The 21,480-nt window shown below is 42.3% G+C and overlaps 1 protein-coding gene across 1 annotated transcript; it reads left to right on the plus strand.

The window, feature by feature from the left end:
- Positions 1-1,646: 1,646 nt before the first annotated feature.
- LOC311242174 (uncharacterized protein) lies at positions 1,647-17,084 on the plus strand (the record flags this gene model as incomplete). The annotated part of the gene is made up of 5 exons (XM_084331123.1): positions 1,647-1,844; positions 13,977-14,105; positions 15,210-15,355; positions 16,262-16,386; positions 17,007-17,084. Exons 2-5 carry the CDS (start codon positions 14,017-14,019, stop codon positions 17,082-17,084), a joined length of 438 nt encoding a protein of 145 aa, XP_084187249.1. The 5' UTR covers positions 1,647-1,844; positions 13,977-14,016.
- Between the last annotated feature and the right edge of the window lie 4,396 nt (positions 17,085-21,480).

A 21,480-nucleotide genomic window follows, 5' to 3' on the forward strand; every position in this document is an offset into this window, starting at 1 on the left:
GACTGTTGTTTGTCTTAGAGCGTGCCGTGCTGTGACTGCAAGTTCTTTAGACTGTTAAGCTTAGGCACTCTTTCAAAGTTGGTTAAGGTTAGAGTTTGTCTTAGAGCATGGCGATAGAACGCCAGGTAGTTTGCAGTCTGTTCGAGCGGAAATGGACAAAGGAATGTACTTGTTGAGTGTTGTGCTAACGTCGACGAGCTCAGCTGAGCTAACACTTGGCTAACAAGCTATATGGCGGATTATACACGTTTCCTGCCCTGGACGTTTCAACTAAACAGTGAGTCTCTCTCTCTCTCTCTCTCTCTAACGTTAGTAGTACTACTAGGCTGGTGCGGGCTAACTGGCTATCGTTCTGGGAGCTAACGTTAGTAGTACTACTAGGCTGGTGCGGGCTAACTGGCTTAACGTTAACGGTTGTAAATAGTTTTTTTAGGAGCAGTACTACTGCTGGCCATTCATGAAGCGAGACATTGCTGATTGTTTATTTATCGATGGCTCATTGATTTAACTACTGCAGCTCTCTCGGATTGAAAATACGTGGATTATGGCTTGTTCAATATTGTCTATGTTTGAATGAATGAATGAATGAGAACTTTATTAACAGATTGCAGAATGGGTACAATACAGTACGGCTCAATACACACAATTGTTAAGGGGATGCAGACCAGAGAAAGACGTTTGTCTTGTTTACATCAGGGTCCCAGATTTTCGATTCATATCGATAGTTTAATAGCTAGCCTTGGCTCGTTTAACAATATGCAAAATATGTGTACAGCCCTGTACTCATACTGAAGTTATTCTTGGTATATAATAGGTCTGATTGTGTAACGAATCGATTCCACGTCGCGCTGTGTGTGAGAGAGAGAAGGAGAGAGGGAGAGATCTGCCTGTGTTTGGAGACGGGCGAGTTTTGTTTCTAACTTTTCTATTTATATTGTGTTTCAAGTTGTGAATTAGAGTCTAGACTATACTTTATTTGACTGGTTGTGTGTTGTTGTAGTAACAGCTGAGCGACTCGTTCATAAGAGCCGATTCATTGCCGTGAGCGTGAGTCGAATCGCTCACGTCTTGAATGAATGAATGAATGAATGAATGAATGAATGAATGAATGAAAACTTTATTTAACAGATTGCAGAATGGGTACAATACAGTACGGCTCAATACATACAATTGTTAAGGGGATGCAGACCTGAGAAAGACGTTTGTCTTGTTTCCATCAGGGTCCCCCATTTTCAATTCATTCAATTCATTCATTGCCATGAGTCTTGCGTGGTACAGTACTGTACTGTACATGTTTGCAAAATATTTGGTATAGCGCCCCTAGTGGCGAAGTACCCAGCGGCCGCCACTGACTGTACCCATTCTGCAATCTGTTAATAAACTTTTCAATCAATCAATCAAAACCTAGTCCAAGCCACGAAGCCCCGCCCAGACGTTGGGCTTGCGGCTCTGCAGATATACCCTACTAAAAAAATACACACTTTCCGGATTTCTACGAGGTGAGCGGAGTCTCCGCCTGATAAACGCTTATAAAAGTTGTCATTCGTGTTTTAAACGTTATCTACTTGTTGCTACATGTTCCGTAAAATATTCCACTCATCCTGTGTACATTGTGTACATTGTGTTCGGATCCAAGACCACTAACCCACTTTGTATTAGTTTAGTCTGGGAGAAAGTAGGCTAACGCTAGCTCCTGTACAGCTAGCTACTAGCTCCTGTTAGCTCTCTCTCCTCTCAGCTCCAGAGCTCCAGCTGACTGCAGTCAAGTTCTGTTCTGTTGATCAGCTGGAACCAAGCTGCTTCACACCAAACCCAGTGATGTGCATCTGATGTGTGGAACACAAGTATGGAGATGTTTGTGTCTGTTTCTTTTCAACACGTTGTTCTATGTGGAATGAAAGGCTGTAGGCCTAGTAGCCTTCTAGCTAATCCACACCAGTCCAGCTATATAAGGTGAGTCTGGCTGGTGTGATTGTTATTATAATAACACAACACAGTTACATGTTGTTCTAAGGTCACTAAAGCCCTATTTGAATGTGAAGAATGATACTGTGTGATTATAATGTGTTTTATTTTCATATTTGTTATTGAAGTGAATATGGGTCATTTAATATTTTTGATTGTTTATGGAATTTAATTTAGTTTTTTGCCAAACAGAATATATACAGTATATTAGTGTAATTTGTAACACAGTATTTTGGGATGCCTATGAGGTGAAACCAAGCAACTGCACACCAAACCTAATGATTGTGCATCTGATGTGTGTCACACAGAGACCTCCAGTCAATGAGCCTGATACCCAGTACTGCCTCCTGCCTGATTCATGGTCTGGTTTTATTCTTAATCCCAGAGGGGAAACATGGTTTGCCACCAGAGCGAATACAAATACACAAACAAGAAACAATTACATACAGTACAAATGACACAACACAGTAAATAGAAGATGATTGATTGATTGATTGATTGAAAAGTGTATTAACAGATTGCAGAATGGGTACAGTACAGTACAGCTCAATACATACAATTGTTAAGGGGATGCAGACCAGAGAAAGACTTTCGTCTTGTTTACATCAGGGTCCCCCATTTTCAATTCATCATATGACACACACGACATACAGATAGACAGTACTGCTACATCTATACATTTATGACATACCAGATTTGCAAATACAGTACTGTTTGTGATACAAAAAGTGTCCAGAAAAAGAGTTATATACATTTGACGTAGAAACTGTACATTGGAGGAGGTTCGGTAGGTGGGGTGGGCAGGGAACAAAATAAGTACCCGCCAAGCGCCAATGGCGGGCAGATTTAAGGTTTGGCGAGTAACAATGAGAGGTCTGCCCGCCACCTGGCCGGGGGGGGGGGGGGGGGGGGGCACTCTCCCTTTCTCTGTGTGTGTGCGCGTTTGGAAAGACGATGAAGTCAGGAGTATATTATAGTAAATTGAGGATTACTGAGGATGGACAGATAATGTTGATATTCAAATATAAAAAAAATTATAATAAATGAATTCATGATCATCATGCAACATAAAACAATTGTAGAAACGGTTTGGGAGAGGAAGGGGTTTATACATGCCCTGATGCCTCAGTGTATGGCAGTGTAAAAAGGTTGGTTGCCCTATAAATATATATATATATATATATATGCGGTAATTACATATATAAATGTAAATATTATTATTATTAAATGGGTTACAATTACAAATATGTGGAAGTGGAACCATATGGAAGGAGTAAGCCTGCCGCTAAAAAGAAAACCCACCGCGCCTTTCTCAGACGAAAAAGAAAGTTTCGAGAGGAGTGGACGTTTGAAGACAGACTAGACTACAATATGATGCGGGGTGGTGAGTTGAAACAGTGTGTGTGTGTCCCGACCCCACTTCTATGTTTCAATAAATTATTTGCATTTAAAACTATTAACGCTGACTCATTCCTTCAGTCAACTCAAAATTATACTAATATTCCTTATGTTGTTTATGATATTAATTGAAAATAGCATATGAGAGCATTATATAGTAATAATAACACATGGCGATATACTAAAAAGCTATTTATAATTTTTGGCTGGTAAAAGATCTGCCTGGCTGGTAGTTTTTTAAATCTACCAGCCAAATGGGCTGGTAAGTCAAGAAGTAAATTTTGTTCCCTGGGGGTGGGGTTGGGTGGGTGGGGCTGTACATTGGAGGTGGGGGGGGGGGGGGGGACACTGTACACTGTACATTGGAATACTGACAAAGCCATACATGGTCTTTACTGTACAACTGGGTTAGGACATTTGTAGGGGCCAGTTTCGAATTGCAGTCTCCCGTACAGGGCCCTACGCTAACCTTTTTCCCAAGGAGCACATGTGCTCCTAAATGAAAAAATTTAGGAGCACACAAAGAAATTTAGGAGCACCCAAAAATATTTAGGAGCACAGTGAAAATATTTCAAGTAACAGAGTTTTTTTTATTTTTTTCAAAAATAAATGTATATTTGTACTGTGCGTGCATGTGTGTAAATTAGCTCTTGCTACAACCCTGCATGTTTACATTTTGTATTTTGTACTTGATGTACATGTGCTGTCCCTATCAAATAAACTATCAAATCAAACTACTGCTACAAAAGGTTCAGTCACTTAACTTTAGCTTTTGCCCCTTTTATGCATACAATGCCTATGTTTTGGCTGTGTTGCTCTTCTAGAAAAATAATCCTTTCAGGGTTGCCTATTGAAATACTGTACACCTCCAGTACAGAAACATTGTTTATGAGTTTGCGTGTCAGGTAGACCATTGATTGACAGTCGAGTCTGCCAATTACATCACACCGCTTGCACTCCAGCCGTCCGGCGCTGCAGCTGGACCCTAGCCCATCTCTGCTGTTGATAACGCTAGCCAAGTTATTATACACACAGATACACAGTGGGCCAGTGACTTTGGTGTAGGGGTGTAACAATGCATCGATCCTAAGGGGAAAATTCAACTGCATCGATTTGAAAATGTTAGAATAGATTATCGCAATTTTAATGTGTACACGTTATGTTATTGTCATGTCCGTTACAGCCAACACACAGACATACGCTACTGCATCAACGTTATGATTAACAAAGCAAGGCATTCGTTTTGTTGCATTAACGTTATATTACTATTGCTATCGATAAATCTAGGTGTTCTAAAATCTATTGCTATTGGTAAGAAAGATACAGTACTATATAATAAGTTAGTGTCTCGGAAAACGAGAGCTCTGATCGCAATGGCGGAGTTTCAGGAAGTAAACAAGCAAAATGAGAGCTTCCGATTGGTCATTTGCTTTATTTCCCATGAAACCAGTCACTTCACTCTACTGTGATTGGACCATTGGCTTGAGTGCAATGTGGGACTTGTAGTTTTTTAACGATTCTCAGCGGAGAAATAAAAAGTACGACTGAAGGCTGTAATCTGCAGTCGCACACCATGCGCCTAATTGACTTTTGAGGTTCGCACACAAATATTTTTAGGGGCATATGCAAGCAATATGGTCGCACTGTAGAGCCCTGCCGTAGGTGTTCTTTGAGAGTGTTTTTGAAAGTGGGTAGTGATTCACATTCCTTTACAGCTTTGGGTAGAGGGCGTTCCACATTGATGTGGCATAATTGCGAAACGTGTTTAGTCCCTTGTTTGAGCCGAATCTGGGTTTAACATGATTTGTGGAGCTCCCTCTGGTGTTGTGATCGTGGTATTCACTGACCTTTGGGAAGTATTTTGACATGTACATGGGTACCTTGGTCGTGTAGTGTATCTTGTAGACCAGGCCCATTGCAAGTTGCTGTATTCTGTCATCTACTCTAAGCCATCCTAGGTTGGCAAAGTGGGCAGGGGTGAGGTGGGTTCTAGGAGTCAGGTCAAGCAGTAGTCTGACTAGTTTGTTTTGAGATGTTTGTAATTTGGTTTTTAGTGCCTTTGAGGTGCTTTGGTACCATGAGGTGCAAGCATAGTCGTAGTACCCTTGAATGAGTGCCCCTGCCAGAGTCTTCAGGGTATTCTTGTTTACCAGAGAGGAGATCCGGTACAAGAATCGAGTTCGTTGGTTGACTTTTTTTATTACATTGGATGCCATTTTGTCACAGGAAAGATTAGCCTCTAGGATGGAGCCCAGGTAGGTAATTTCATCTTTCCTTGTGACAATATTGTCACCCACTGTAACTGAGAAGAAGAGAGCCTCTCAACACAGAGCTAGCGGTGTTCGTTAAATAATTTAACCGCAGCAGGAACAAAGGACCTTCTCAATCGCTCAATAGAGCATAGAGGCATCAGAAACCTATCGCTAAATGAGCTTTGCAGAGCATCAAATATATTGTACAGAGGGTGGTCTTCAAAAGATTTGTGTTCAATTTAGTCCTAGTTCGCTTGGCAATAATGATCTCCAAGGAATCAGGAGGGAGGCCAATCACTGAGCCAGCATTTTTTAAATTTTTATATTGATCTTTTCCCCCCTCCCTTTTCCTCCGATTTTCTCCCATCCCAATGTTAGTCGTTATGCCAATTCCCAATCCCCTTCCTGGTCGCTGCACACTTACCCCCCACTGTCGGTCTGGGAGAGTGGAGGCTATCACGTGCTTCCTCCGACACACGTCTAGCCAATCAACCGTTTCATCTGGCAGCGCGGACTCTCACTGAGAGGGTGTAACGTGCAGAAGGATCACACTACCCCCCATAGATCCTATCCGCGCTGAGCAGGCGCCCCGACCGAACTGTAGGAGTCGCTGTTTACAATGACCCGGACCCACCCCGCCAGCTTTCCCACCCTCTAATACTGCCAATTGTATTAGTGTGAACGGCCAGCCAAGCTGGTGACAACGCCGGAGCTGTGAGCTGGATTCGAACAGGCGAATCCAGCGTCTCCGGCGTTTGGTGACAAACGCAATCTCCGCTACGCCACCTGACCGCCTTGAGCCAGCATTTTTAATGATTTAATATATATGTTTTTTTTGTCCATGATACTGCCCCCCCCCCCCCCCCCCCCCAGCAGAGAACACAGCATAGAACAGGACACTAGCAAGGCGGCATGGTGGTGTAGTGGTTAACACTGTCGCCTCACAGCAAAAAGGTCCAGGGTTCGATTCCCGCTTGGGGACCAGGTTTCCATGATGCCAGGTACCCAGGTGGGGTATCTCCCAGGCCTTTCTGTGTGGAGTTTGCATGTTCTCCCCGTGCTCGCAAGGGTTTCCCCCCCGATAAGATAAACCCAATGGAAAAAAAAAACATGCACAACAACAGATCGCTAATGCTGTGGCGTCCTTGACGAAGATGGACAGGAGCACTTGGATTGGTCCCCTGGCGCGGCTCACGTTGACGCCTGTCTGCTCCTGGCTGCCCTTGGGGGGGAAGGACGACGGGATGGGTTAATCGCAGAGACGAATCGCATCGGCGATCCTAAAGAGACAATGCATGCGTGTGTGTTCCGGTGTGTGTGCTAAACTAACCGCTGTGTGTACCGCTAAAACATTGAGTGTCGTTGCATGCCGAATAAAGACCTCTGCAACAGGTCCTGCATTATTAGATTATTAGTAGAACACATGAAGAAGTGACCTGCTGATATCAAAGGATCTAAGCTTCCTCAAATGAAAAAGCAGAGACTGGGCTTTCTTGAACACAGAATCTGTGTTCTTCCAGTCCAGCTTGCTGTCCTGGTGGACACCAAGATACCTATAGAACTGGACTATCTCCATTTCTGCCCCCTAATGATGACAGGAGAGACATTCACTGTCTTCCTACTGAAGTTGATGACAGTTTCAATACTCATTTCCCGCAATATCGATACTTTCTGCACTATCGATACCAGCTGCCGTTCTCGCAGTCTTCTCTCCTACAGCTTCTCTCCTTGTTGACACACGCACACACACGCTGCTGGGGCATTGCCCCTCCCCTCCCCTCCCCTGCCCCCTACGCTCACGGACCTGTCTTGTGTCGACACAGTCCTCAGGCTCTCACTCGCTCCAAGTGCAGAGCCTCGACAGCTCTTTCAACATCACTGAATCATAAACAAAATGACCCATATTAAACTATTGACTTTAGTTTAATACATGAGGCGTTGTCTAATGTTGGCCTTTGTGGCGTTCGTTGCAGGCTTGCAGCTGTTGGCTAGCTGTTGGTTAGCTAGCTATCTTTCTCAGTTGGCTAACATTAGCTACCTAGCTACTAGCTAGCTAATACTGGCTGGCTGCCTACCTTTTAATTCGCAATGGAATGGCTAGCTAACTAACTGTACATATTGATGTGATTGGCTGAGACCGTAATTTGTACGGTTGGCTGGATTGGGGGTGGCCAGCTGGCTGGCTGGCAGTTCGCAGTGCAGTAGCTGCTGGCTGGATAGCTGTTGTATTCTGGGTTAAGGTAGCCAGCTGGCTGGCTGGCAGTTCATGGTGCAGTAGCTGGCTGGATAGCTGTTGTATTCTGGGTTAAGGTAGATAGCTGGCAGTTCGCAGTGCAGTAGCTGGCTGGATAGCTGTTGTATTCTGGGTTAAGGTAGCTAGCTGGCTGGCTGGCAGTTCGCGGTGCAGTAGCTGGCTGGATAGCTGTTGTATTCTGGGTTAAGGTAGCCAGCTGGCTAGCTGGCAGTTCATGGTGCAGTAGCTGGCTAGATAGCTGTTGTATTCTGGGTTAAGGTAGCTAGCTGGCTGGCTGGCAGTTCATGATGCAGTAGCTGGCTGGATAGCTGTTGTATTCTGGGTTAAGGTAGCTAGCTGGCTGGCTGGCAGTTCATGATGCAGTAGCTGGCTGGATAGCTGGCTAATGTTGGCCAATATACAGTAGCTGTAACTGAATGATGCTAGCCTTATGTGCTCTTATGAGTTTCAGTTCATAGGAAAATACTTTGACTATAATGGTCAGAAGTAAATTAACTGTAGTGTATATACTCTCTTTTTAGAAACTGTCTCTTAAACAGTACTGTATATCTTGTATGTCATAAATGTCTGGATGTAACAGTACTGTTTATCTGTATGTCATAAATGTTATGATGAATTGAAAATGGGGGACCCTGATGTAAACAAGACAAAAGTCTTTCTCTGGTCTGCATCCCCTTAACAATTGTGTGTATTGAGCTGTACTGCATTGTACCCATTCTGCAATCTGTTATGGTTAACACGCAGTACTATTAACTTTACTTAATTTCTAAGATTATATCATTTAGTTATTTTTAAATGTCTGATCTAAAGATAAATAAAGGATTTTAAACGTGTTATATTTATCTTCTCTTATAGTACCAGAGAGAAGCTGAGGAGAATCGACCAGCAACAAAAGCAAAATTTATAAAAAAAGAATATTATATATATATTTTTTTTTTACATTTTAAGAACCTTTTTCGCTGTGGTATTGAAAATGGTATCGAATATCGATACTTTTCAAGGTATCGAAGTTCGAAATGCCAGTATCGTGACAACACCTTGTGATGGCCTTCTTACCAGCTATTGTCATGATTTTGAACAGGTACAAGTCTTCATTGTGTATGGTCTCCTCTGTGATCAAACCCAGGTACTGTAATTGCCGGACTATAAGCCGCACCTGAATATAAGCCGCACCAGCTAGATATAGAACGAAAAATAAATGTGTATATACAAGCCGCACCTGACTATAAGCCACTAGACACCTGCAAGAGCGCCCCTGGTGGCCGCTCGCTGTAAAAAGCCATAGATTAGCCGCATCGTTGTATAAGCCGCAGGGTTCAAAACATGGGTAAAAAGGTGCGGCTTATAGTCCGGCAATTACGGTATATCAACTGGGGTTCCATGGGGAATTCATAGCTAAGAATTCTGTACATTTCCTGTGTAACACTCTTCCAAAATGGTTGCACTTTATCACATAACCAAAATATGTGAGAGTGGTTGGCATTCATCTGTCCACACTGTCTCCAGCAGGGTTGTTGCCCTTTTTAATTGTTTACTCTTAATTTGCGGTGTGATAAAAAAATGTCATCACATTTTTCCAACCGAATTCTCTCCATCCTCTAGAGCTAGTGGATGAGTGTTGTGTCTCGCATATAGAATGCCAATCATCCTCCGTCAGGATTATACTCAGTTCACTTTCCCATTTCTTCTTCACATTATATGAATCACAGTTGTTGCGAACTTGTAAACTTTTGTACATTTCCGATACTATTTTCACTGGAGTTTGCGAATACGCCAGCTCCATCATTCCCACCACCCCGTTACCCCCTACCGATATCCTACTCTTGATTTCTGTATCATAGAAGTGTCGCAGTTGTAGATATTTTTTTTTTTATCCACTTTTTCTCCCATTTTCTATTTTTCTTCCATCCCAATTTCGTATCATCCAATTCTACCCTCCCCTATCTCCAACGCTGTTTCATGCCTCCCACAAGCCGGCTGTAATGTGGACGAAGCCATACATTGCACGAGTCCCCTCCGGTACTCGAGGTAGCAGCCGTCGCATCTTTTCACCTGCGCAGCGCGATCTTTCAGTGTCAGGGGTCTGCGCTTTGGAGGGACGCCGCCCCCGTCGCTCCCTGATTCTACTGCACAGGCGCACCAACCGACCTGTAGGAGTTGCTGTCCACAACGTCCGATCCCCACCCATCAGTTTTCCCACCCTCTAATACTGCCAATTGTATTAGTACGGACGACCAGCCAAACTGAAAACTATGTGGAGAGCTGGGCTCGACAGTTGTAGATATCTAAACAAATTGTCATTACCCAAATCAATTTTTTTTCTTAAATTGCTCAAAAGACATGAAGTTGTGGTCCTCTAAAAGTGTACATATGGCTGTTATACCCCTATCTCTCCACCCGTCAAAAGTGGCGTCCAGTGACCCCGGGCCAAAACTGGGGGTCTGGGAAGGTCAAATCAGAAGTCTACTGTCTTCTTTTGATTTATATTTCCTGACCACCTCTTTCCAAACCGCCAGGGTGTGGTCCACTATTGAATTACTTCCCTGTTGTGCTGTGTGTTCTTTCCCCCCCAGTCTGGCCTGAGGTTGGACTCGCTCTAGGTGTGTCTCTATGTCCTTCCACCTGGCCCTGTATGTTCTTGAGCACCAGTAAACGGCGTACCTCAGCTGGGCTGCGTAACTGACTGTTTTAAATGACAATACGCATTAAGCATTCATTGTGTATATTGCTGTGCATTGTTATGTAGGGGTGGGACGATACATTGATCCAGATCGATACATCGATGTAATTATCAACAATCGAATCGGATCGATGCGATGTAATAAGATCGATTCATATCGATACTCTTATTTTGAAAATCCTGTGGCGAGTCTCATATCCGCCCAAGAACAACAGCAGTAGCTCCGTGTGTGTAGACGTTACAGCATAGCATTCTCCCTTTCTGTGTGTGTGTGTGCGCGAGTCTTTGGAAAGACCAGATGAGGTCAGAGGAGTTTGATGTTTAAATGTTATTTAAACATAAACAATATAATACATAATAAATGTAGGCCTATACATGATCATGCAACATCAACAAATTGTTGTAGGAACGGTTTGGGAGAAGGAGGTTGTGAGTTTTGAGTTCCAAAAAATGTAGCTTAAAGTTTAAAGCTCAATATATCAAAACGTGGCACTTTACAGTGAACAGGAGGTCTATTTGTATTTAAAACAATAGATTGATTTTCCTTTAAATGTCTGGAAGAGCTCAAAAATACAAATGTCAAATGATATTTTCATTACCTTTTTTTTGTTGATCTAAATGTTACTGATTGTGTTAAATGGGCATATGATATCATCTCATATCGATCGCAGGCACCTGAATCTAATCGTATCGTATTGTATCGTGAGAGACTTTGTGATATCGGCAAATATCGTATCGTTGTCCAAAGAATCGATATCGTATCGTATCATGATGAAACTGGTGATTCCCACCCCTAATGTTATGTCCACGGAGCGAGCCATAATCAAATCGGTAGTGTGTGTGTGTGTGACTCCACGCAATATCTTGTTATTGCTACTGTCATGCGCTTTAAGATGCATTCTAAACATTGATTTCCCAATAGGTTTTTTGAGTAATTCATGCAAGTACTTGATCTGGGAAAACATTACTCTTGCCCATCCCTAGTGCCAGCCTGCTCATTGGCAGCAGTTTGGGTTTAAGAGTCTTTGAGTGTTTGAATATGGCCAACAGTGATGTCATCAGCAACATTGAATCCTTGTGTTAATTACAGCTCAATGAAATTATATGTAGATGGAAAAATAGCAATACCTTGTCTTATAGGGACTGGTACCTTATAGTTTCATTGAGCTGTAATTAACACAAGTATTCAATGTCCCGTGGCGGCCGGGTAGCACAGCGGACTAAGCGCCTGTCTACCACCGCAGAGACACTCGTATCGAATCCGGCTGTCGGTGGTGCCTCCGGCTTGGTCGGTCGTCATACTGACACAATTGACAGAGTCAGTGGGAGGGAAGCCGGTGGGTGGTATTCTGGTTGTTATAAACAGCGACGCCTACAGGTCGGTCAGGGCGCCTGCACAGCGAGGGAGGGAAATGGTGAAGGTAGTGTGACCTCCCACGCGTTACACCTCACCAATGAGAGTCCGCGCTGCCAGGTGGAAAGAGGCTGCTGGCTGTCTCCTATGTCTCGGAGGAAGCATCTGATAAACTTCAGGCACATGCACGCAACGACCAGGAAGGGGAGGGGGGAATTGGCATAACAAAGTGACCAAAACATCGTTCTTCCATCTCAGAAATATAGCAAAAGTACAACCATTTATTAATCAAAACGATGCTGAGAAGCTAATTCATGCATTCATATCTAGCCGGTTAGACTACTGTAATGCACTTTTTACAGGTCTCCCTAAGAAAACCACAGAGAGGCTTCAGCTAATCCAAAACTCTGCAGCCGACTGCTTACTAGAACCAAAAGGAGAGAGCACATTAGTCCAGTCTTAGCTGCTCTACACTGGCTTCCTGTAACATTTAGAATTGACTTCAAGGTCCTTCTCCTTACATACAAAGCTCTAAATGGACAGGGACCTAGCTACATCGCCAACACTCTAATAAATTACAGGCCAGCAAGAACACTGCGATCATCAGCTGCTGGACTACTAGAGGCTCCCAGAAACAGTCAAAAAAACGGCAATGCAGCCTAGGGCTGGGCGATATGACCAAAAACGTTATCGCGATAAAATTATAAAATTATTTTCATATAACTCGATATCGATAATTATTGTCGATATAATGTCTGTCAAGTTTAATTAACTTCTTATACTGCTGCGAATGTCTCGAGTCGAGTTGATGTCGTCATCAGTTCGCGCATTTTAGCAGTTAGCCGACAAGCGGAGTATCTCATGACAATATACTAAAATATGACCATAAAATACTCTCTTCCGCCCCAATATATTGAAACAACGTCCACTGTATACCCCACACTACTATAAACGTGGCCTCAGAATTCACGCCACACACATACTCGGCACGTAAATATATAAAAACAGCGCCGTGCAAGCTAATTATCCTAGCCAGCTTCGTTACCAAGCGATGTATTCCATGACAATGTACTAAAATATGACCATAAAATACTCTGTTCCGCCAATACATTGCAACGACGTCCACCGTATACCACACACTACTATAACGTGGCATCAGATTTCACGCCACATACATACTCGGCACGTAAATATATTAAATAGCGCCGTGCAAGCTAGTTATCCTAGCAGCCTTGAGTCCTGAGCTGTGGTGCGTAAGCACGTCATCACGTAACGTTGGTTGTTGTTAGTGAGTGTGCTGAGCCGAGGCTGAACGGAGCCAAACTTGGAAAATCGATATATCGAAACTTTGCGAGGAAATAATTTATCGCGATATTTATCGTTATCGTTTTATCGCCCAGCCCTAATGCAGCCTTTATCAACTATGCCCCAAACTATGGAACAAACTACCCCAAAACATCAGGGAAGCCAACTCGCTAGACATCTTCAAAAGACAGCTTAAAACCGATCTCTTTGCTCAGGCATTTAAATGAAACATCAGGGATATCCTGACACAAATTGTACTTTACCTGCACTATTCTTACCCTACCTACACTTCCTATCAAATTCACGCGTCGGTTCTATGCACTGTAATTTTAAGAGCACTGCTCTGTTGTAAATTGAACTATTTTATCACACTTTTTACTTCTTACTGATGCACTGATCTGTTGTATGTTAAATACCCTGTTGTATGTCCGTTCTATTTTATAATTTTTTGCCTATTTTTAACCTGAATCCAACCGCACTTTGTTTTTACTCTGTCTATTCTATTTTTATTATTTGCATTACTGAATGAAACTGTAAACAGAAAGGCCTATTGGGATGCTAGATCCTAATGTGAAACACTGTGATTTACCTTGCTACCTCTCTATCTTTTTTTTTATACTCTTATGCCTGTATTTTTTACTGTTGTGAAGCACTTTGAACTGCAACTTCTGTATGAAAAGTGCTATACAAATAAAGTTTATTGTTATATATAAAATCATAAGAAAAGCATTTTCTTCATTGACGAGATCATCCGTGTGGCTCCGATAGGTACTTCATCCACGGCGTGTGTCGGGAGGGGAACAGGTGCATGTTCTCTCATGACCTGGCCAACAGCAAGCCGTCCACCATCTGCAAGTTCTACCAGAGAGGAGTGTGCGCCTACGGAGACCGCTGCCGGTAGGTGGACAGTAAGTTTAAGTTTATTTGGATCCCCATTAGCCACAGCAGTGCTGGGGCTATTCTTCCTGGGGTCCATAACACGTAAAATACAGTTACAGACTTATACACTCACAACATTCACATGTCATACAGACAATTAAAACAACAATAAAAACCCTATCAAATTCATAATACAATACAACAATATATACGCCTTATGAATTCATAATGCAATACAATAATACCTACTCATAATTAATTCATAATACAATACAGCATAATATACTCTTTATCTTTTACATACATTATCTATGTTCATTTCAGCCAATTATACAATCTTTTAATAATATATCCCTATCAGACACATGCCTTTTCATCTATATATACCTATCTCTTTATCAGACGCATACATTTTCATTTACGTACACACTATCTATTAGGGAATGTCAATTTCTTTGGTTGAAAAGTAGACAGCCTTGTGGTTGGATTTCCTTTGATCCTCATGTAGTATTGCTTTACATTTACATTTAGTCATTTAGCTGACGCTTTTATCCAAAGCGAGTTACAAGGTCTGTACGACAAGTCATCAGGCAGGGTACAACTCTCAGCTGAGTAACAATGTTCATCAAAGTGTTGAGTGCTACAGTGTAGGTTAGTTTATTAGGACAAGTGCATGACAGTAAGGTTAGTTAGGATTCGATATTTTTTTGTATTTTATTTGAATTTTCTTCAGATAATGGTTGAAGTGCGTCTTTAGTCGACGGAGAAAGATTGAACGGGTTTCGGCTGTCCTAACTGGGGTGGGTAGTTCATTCCACCATTGTGGGGCAAGGACTGAGAATAGGCGACTTCTCCTTGATGACCCTCCCGGAGCTCTGATAGGAGTAGGTCTGAGGCGGCCAGAAGATGCAGAGCGTAGGGGTCTTGAGGGTGTGTAGTTCATTGACCGGAGGTAGGCGGGAGCGGTTCCCTTTGCCGCACGGTATGCCAGGTCGAGGGCCTTGAAGCGGATTCGTGCAGCAATGGGGAGCCAGTGCAGGTCCCTAAGAAGATTTCTCACTCACCATTGTATTAATCCGTTTGACTTAATAACCCCTACCTGTTATTGAATAAATCCCACAGGAGCCAGGGGAAGCCAGCTCTTAACCCCTGGAAACCTCCACATCAGTCATCACTCCACCAGCTCACCTGCTCCATCACACACAGCCCCACAACGCTCACCAGTGGAGAGAGACGGACACAGGGAGGATTAAGCAAGTCACCTGCAGGTGAATTTTACCTACTGGGTTTACATTTAATTCCTGTAGTTTTCCTGCCTGTCGTCGTGTTTTTTTATTTATTTTTTAACACTGTTTATTGGTATTTCTTTTTTTTTATCAGTTTTACAGCATCAGTTCAACAATTCAACATCAATACAAAAATAAATGCTGCCAACTGCCCCCCCCCCCCCTTCACCCCGAGTTACAGAAAAATAGATACAAATTAACCCCCCCCCCCTGAAAGAAATTTAAATTAATATAAACAAAAATAAAACCTCAAGGCCAGACCCTCCCCCAGACTAGGACCTCAACAAATTAAAAAAAATTTATACACAACTTGAGAATTTAGTAAACCCAGTTACACCTGTCTGAACAGGTGCCCATACTTCTATACCAAACAAATAAATATCTAACGGTACATCTTTTCTCTTCAAAGAGCAAATAATAACATTTACAGTATCATTCATTGCAATATATACCCATCAGAAAGACAAAAGCGAGCATCATTAATAGCCTACATCGTCAACCTACTATGTAATCTGTTCTAAGTATTGCCTAAACCCAGCCCAGCATTTATCAAAGAGATGTGGTTTTTTCTTAAGATTGAACATTATTTTCTCTGATGCCATGTACGAAGAGATTTCACTAAGCCACATAGACATGGGGGGGGATTCAGCACTTTTCCACAGCATGGCAATACACTTGTTCCCAGCAATCACGGCCAATTGAATGATCCGCACCTTGCTTCTCTTATCAGGAGAGATAATAATAATAATAATAATAATAATAATTATTATTATTATTATTATTATTATAATTTAGGACCTGCTCCGAGGTCACCATTTGGCACACATGCGAACCATGCATACAATGCGTATCTGCGATTAACCCATCCCGTCGTCCTTCCCCCCCAAGGGCAGCCGGGAGCAGACAGGCGCCACGTGAGCCGCGCCAGGGGACCAATCCAAGTGCTCCTGTCCGTCTTCGTCAAGGACGCCACAGCGTTAGCGATCTTGTTGTTGTGCATGTTTTTCCATTGGGTTTATCTTATCGGGGGGGGAAACCCTTGCGAGCACGGGGAGAACATGCAAACTCCACACAGAAAGGCCTGGGAGATACCCCACCTGGGTAACTGGCATCATGGAAACCTGGTCCCCAAGCGGGATTCGAACCCTGGACCTTCTTGCTGTGAGGCGACAGTGTTAACCACTACACCACCGTGCCGAGATGTCAGACATGTCTCCTAATAATTCTAATTTAGGTGTACATGGGATCTCAAACCCTGTGATCTCTTCGAGAATCTCCCAAATTGAGCCCCAGTAAGGTCTTAGTTTGTTACATTCCCAGAACATGTGGAGCAGGCTACCTGTTTCAGTTGAGCACCTAGGGCAAAGGTCAGAGATAGCATCATTCATCCTGTGAAGTCTTTCCGGCGTAAAATAGGTTCTATGGAGAATGTTAAATTGCATACGTTTATGTCGAGTGTTATATGAAAAAGATAGTGCGGACTCACATAGTGATCCCATTCATCTTCTTCAAAGGTACAGTCCAGGTCCCGCTCCCATTTGTTCTTGGTGTTTAGGGGTATTATTTCTGTAAAGGTCAGAAATCTATTATATGTTAATGATAGGATGCCTCTAATGTGAATAACTCCTTTTAGAATATCATCTATGAGGAGGGGTTTTGGAAGAGTGGAGTTTCCTCCCTGACCTGTACCTATGAAGTGTCTGACCTGTAGTTATTTGAAGAAATTAAAAGGTGGAAGGTGCCGTGTAACTGTTCAAAGGACATAAGTATGTTATCATATATATGTATATATATATATATGTTGTGTCTGTCCACTGTCTGTTACTTTGTTATTCCCCCCCCCCTATGTAAAGCGACCTTGGGTCCCTTGAAAGGCGCTATATAAAATGAAGTTATTATTTATTATATAGGTCCCCAAAAGTTTTAATTCCCTGAGTGTACCACTTCTTGGTGATGCCATCCCTAAGTGATTCTGGTAAAGCTGGATTGTTGTGGAAGGGAGTATTCCTGTGAAATGCAATAAAGCTACCAAGATGTGTCTGAATCTCAAACCATGTTCGTGCCGTGTGTTTAATAAATGGGTTTTATTCTATTCTTCAGGGTGTGGTACGACCGGATAAAAGGAATTCCGGCCAGCGGTACGTCCATCGTATGGCATTGTTCTATTTGTCTCCAGGCAGGGGAATTAGTCGACTCATTCTGCCAAATCCACAGAGCCCTTGTCTGTGCAGCCCAGTAGTAACGTTGGAAGTCCGGGAGTTTCAGTCCACCACACTGGGGGGAATTATATAGGGTTTTAATTTTACTTCTAGGGACCTTCCTCCTCCATATGAATGCAGATATTATCCTTTGTAATTTCTTGAAAAAGTTCTTATGTATAGATGCATAAGGTTTGAAAAAGGTAGAGACATTTAGGAAGGACGTTCATCTTAATGCAGTTCACACGTCCGATTAGCGAGAGAGGTAGCTGCATCCATCTATCTAGGTCCTTCTCCACTTTTTTAAGTAGTCCTTCCTATTTTTTGATCAGCAGCATAGTTAATTGCTGCTAGAGTGGTTTGTTTACCCTTGTTTTATACTTGTTATTTTGTAAAATACAATACCTTTATTTATTTTGTATTTAAATATATTAGGGCTGTCAAAATTAATGCTTTAACTTGAGATTAATTAAAATAATTTAAAGCATTAAAATAATATAATCTAGATTAATCTATGGAGTGAAAAATCTTCAATGTTCTGAACTTTCAGCAGTATATTTGCTTGTTCTTTTTTTTGCGAGAGAAACTGTATTCAAAGAAAGCTATTAAAATAGTCTTTGATACTTTCTTTGTGTTGATTTTACATTAATTTCATGATTTTACTCAAGTAAATATCTCTTACAAGCTTCCGTTTTAAGTAGAAAAATGCTATTTTTAATCTAGATTAATTACAGAAAATTGTGATATTAATTAGTTAATTATTTTTAATCTATTGACAGCACTAATATATAGATGTGTACCTTTTTTAGTTAATTTGTTAAATAAACATATTTCTTTAATAAACATAACATTGGCGCGGCTGGGTGGCGCAGTGGGTCAGGCACTCGCCACCAACGCAGGAGATACTGTTATCGAGCCCAGCTCTCGGCGTTGCTTCCGGCTTGGCCAGCCGTCGTACTAACACAATTGGGAGTGTTAGAGGGTGGGAAAGCCGGTGGGTGGGTCCTGGTCGTTGTAAACGGCGACTCCTACAGTTCGGTCGGGGCGCCTGCTCAGCGAGGAAAGGATCTAAGGGGGGTAGTGTGATCCTTCCACACGTTACACCCTCTCAGTGAGAGTCCGCGCTGCCAGGTGAAAAGAAGCGGTTGATTGGCTACACATGTGTCGGAGGAAGCATGTGATAGCCTCCACTCTCCCAGACCGACTGTAGGGGGTAGAGTGCGCAGCAACCAGGAAGGGGATTGGGAATTGGCATAACGACTAACATTGGCATGGGAGAAAAATAAAAAATAAAATAAACATAACATTTATTGAAAGATATGTGTGTGACTGTGTATAATAATAATAATAAATAATAACTTTATTTGTATAGCACTTTTCATACAGAGGTTGCAGTTCAAAGTGCTTCACAACTAGGGATGCACCGATATGAAAATTTGCCACAGATACCGATACCGATTGTTCAACTAACACAATCGGCCGATACCGATATTTGTGGCAACATTTTTTTTTTTTTTTTTTTTGGTAATATATATATATATATTTTTATTATGAAACTACTGTATATTTGTCTTACAAATTGTGCTCACCGATATGAACATAGGCCTCTTTACTTACTTAAAAAAGGAAACATCAAGAAATAGCACTATCTCTCTCCCAGTATGTTCTGCAGGGCTGCAGCTAGATACTAGTTCTCCCAGCATGGTCTACCTGCTGGGCTGCAGCTAGATACTATTGTCTCAACGCAGGGCGCAAATTCATACCATTTATACCGTACACCCCTAACATGGACCATCTATTTCGTTACGTTCCATTAGCTACAAAAGCCAAATGGATCATATCGGCAGTGTGTGAACCTGGTAGTTCGTGAGAATGCAACACCACTCTGTACAGTTTGAAATCTTTGTCCAGCCACTGCGCCGTCAGACCTAGCATGCTGACAGGGTTAACATCACAGGTCCATATGTCCGTGGTGAAACTTATGTGCCGTGCATCATTGTCTATCAGAGTATGAAGGAGTAAGGCGATCTCATCATACTTGGCTTGTAAACACTCTTCTGCAAAGTGACGGCGGCTTGGAATTATGAACCTGGGCCCTCATTTATCAATAATGCGTAGAAAGTGTTCTATTTACGTTCCTACACAAGGAATTTAGAATGTCTCTACGCACAGAAAAATCGGGATTTATCAACCGTGCATAAATACCATTGTTCTTACCGTCTATGCTCGTGCATGATTATCCATATATGGTAATGAAACACACCCATGGGATGTGGAAAAATGGACCAAGCCGAGCGAACTCTGAGAAACTTCACGAGCGAGATTGTTCACAGAGGTCTAAAACCAACTAATTTAACGCACTGTCGAACCAAGAAGACACAACGCGTGTTATGGGAGAAATATGCGACAGGCTGACGGACTTGTACACGGTGATGTTGGATATCAACGACTCCCTAAAGACCATTGTTGCCTGGGCACTGGGCAGCGCAAAATACTAATAAAGACCGTTAACCTGTTTGGCGTTTGTGTCATAATAACAATGCTTATGCTGGAATATGAATGCCTTTTTTCGCTTCGTTCTTTTAAAGTTCGATTGGCTACCTGGTATAATATGATTTGTAGAGGCATACAATCTATTTTGATGTTGGTATTAGGTAGCCTATATAAATTATATATAATAGCATAGCCTATTATGGAACAGTAACTTGTGCATATAATGCATGGCACAGACACAGGAGCCCTGCGAAGCCTGCATACAGTACACAAACTTGATTGTTAATCTAACTGTTGTCCTTGTATCTTTACGCTTATGAAAACATTAAATAATATGTATAGGCTATAGGCCCTCGTTTGCCCATAAATAATAGCCTATTCTCAAATGGCTATCCGCTGTGGGCTATCTCCTCGCTGATGGACCAGTAGCCTTTATCATATCATTCATGTCTCCAAGGAATCGTGGGGCTCTGGGGAAGAAGGGTTGGGAATACGGCCGGGGGATCCGCTCATATACAATGCAGACCCACGGTTCTCGTATAATAATGAGCCTGCGAGGCGTGTCTCTGTATGCAAATTACTTGCGCGACAACGCGCATCCAGTTTAGAATGAGTGGGATTCACCATTCAAAAAACCTGGGTAAGAACAGATTTGGACTTTAAGAACGGCTTGATGAATCTGGCGGTGGCTTTTCTTATTGTTCTCTTAACACTTTCCGTGCCGGAGCTCGGTGCCCCGGAACCTCCTTGAATGCCGCCACCCACTTCAATGTTAGCGTTAAAAACGCCTAATCTATGTTTTAAATTATGGCTATGTGTCTAATCTGCCCGTCGCTTATCAATGACTCGTTTTCCAGTCAACATTGTCGAAGCGGATTGTTTTAATTTATCGGTTCATTTTCGTTTTATAGCATTTTGAAAAGCCCTCGTTTTCAAGGAAAATATAAATGTTCCATGATAAAAGACATTTACTGGAATATTCTAGAATACACTAAAACGTTGTCATTTTTCGGCCTATTCATGAATTGTTTTCAAATAAACGCTAGATTATCGATAATATATGTGTACGTATGCACGCTAGAGACGCAAGCTGAAAAATCGATTATCTTATTTCCTCATCAGCGATCACAGACACATCACACATAGGGCAAACGCTGAGATCTCAGCGAATACAACTCTGATTATCCCAAGACTGGTAAAATAGATTCCTTACCTCAGATCAGATGTTCTCCAAAAAGATCATTCCAATTCCTGATCGCCATTCCAAATATCGATCACGCTTATTGATTGAGTATTGGCTGCTGTGAATATATATTCCAGGCTGATTCCCGTCCCGCGATGACTTCCATGTTGATCAGACTTCTTGCCAGCACAAGGAACCAGCTGGCTCCGCCTCTACATATCTACAGATCCCAG

The sequence above is a fragment of the Notolepis coatsorum genome (assembly GCF_963971535.1).
Source record: "Notolepis coatsorum genome assembly, chromosome: 15".
Lineage (NCBI taxonomy): Eukaryota > Metazoa > Chordata > Actinopteri > Aulopiformes > Paralepididae > Notolepis > Notolepis coatsorum.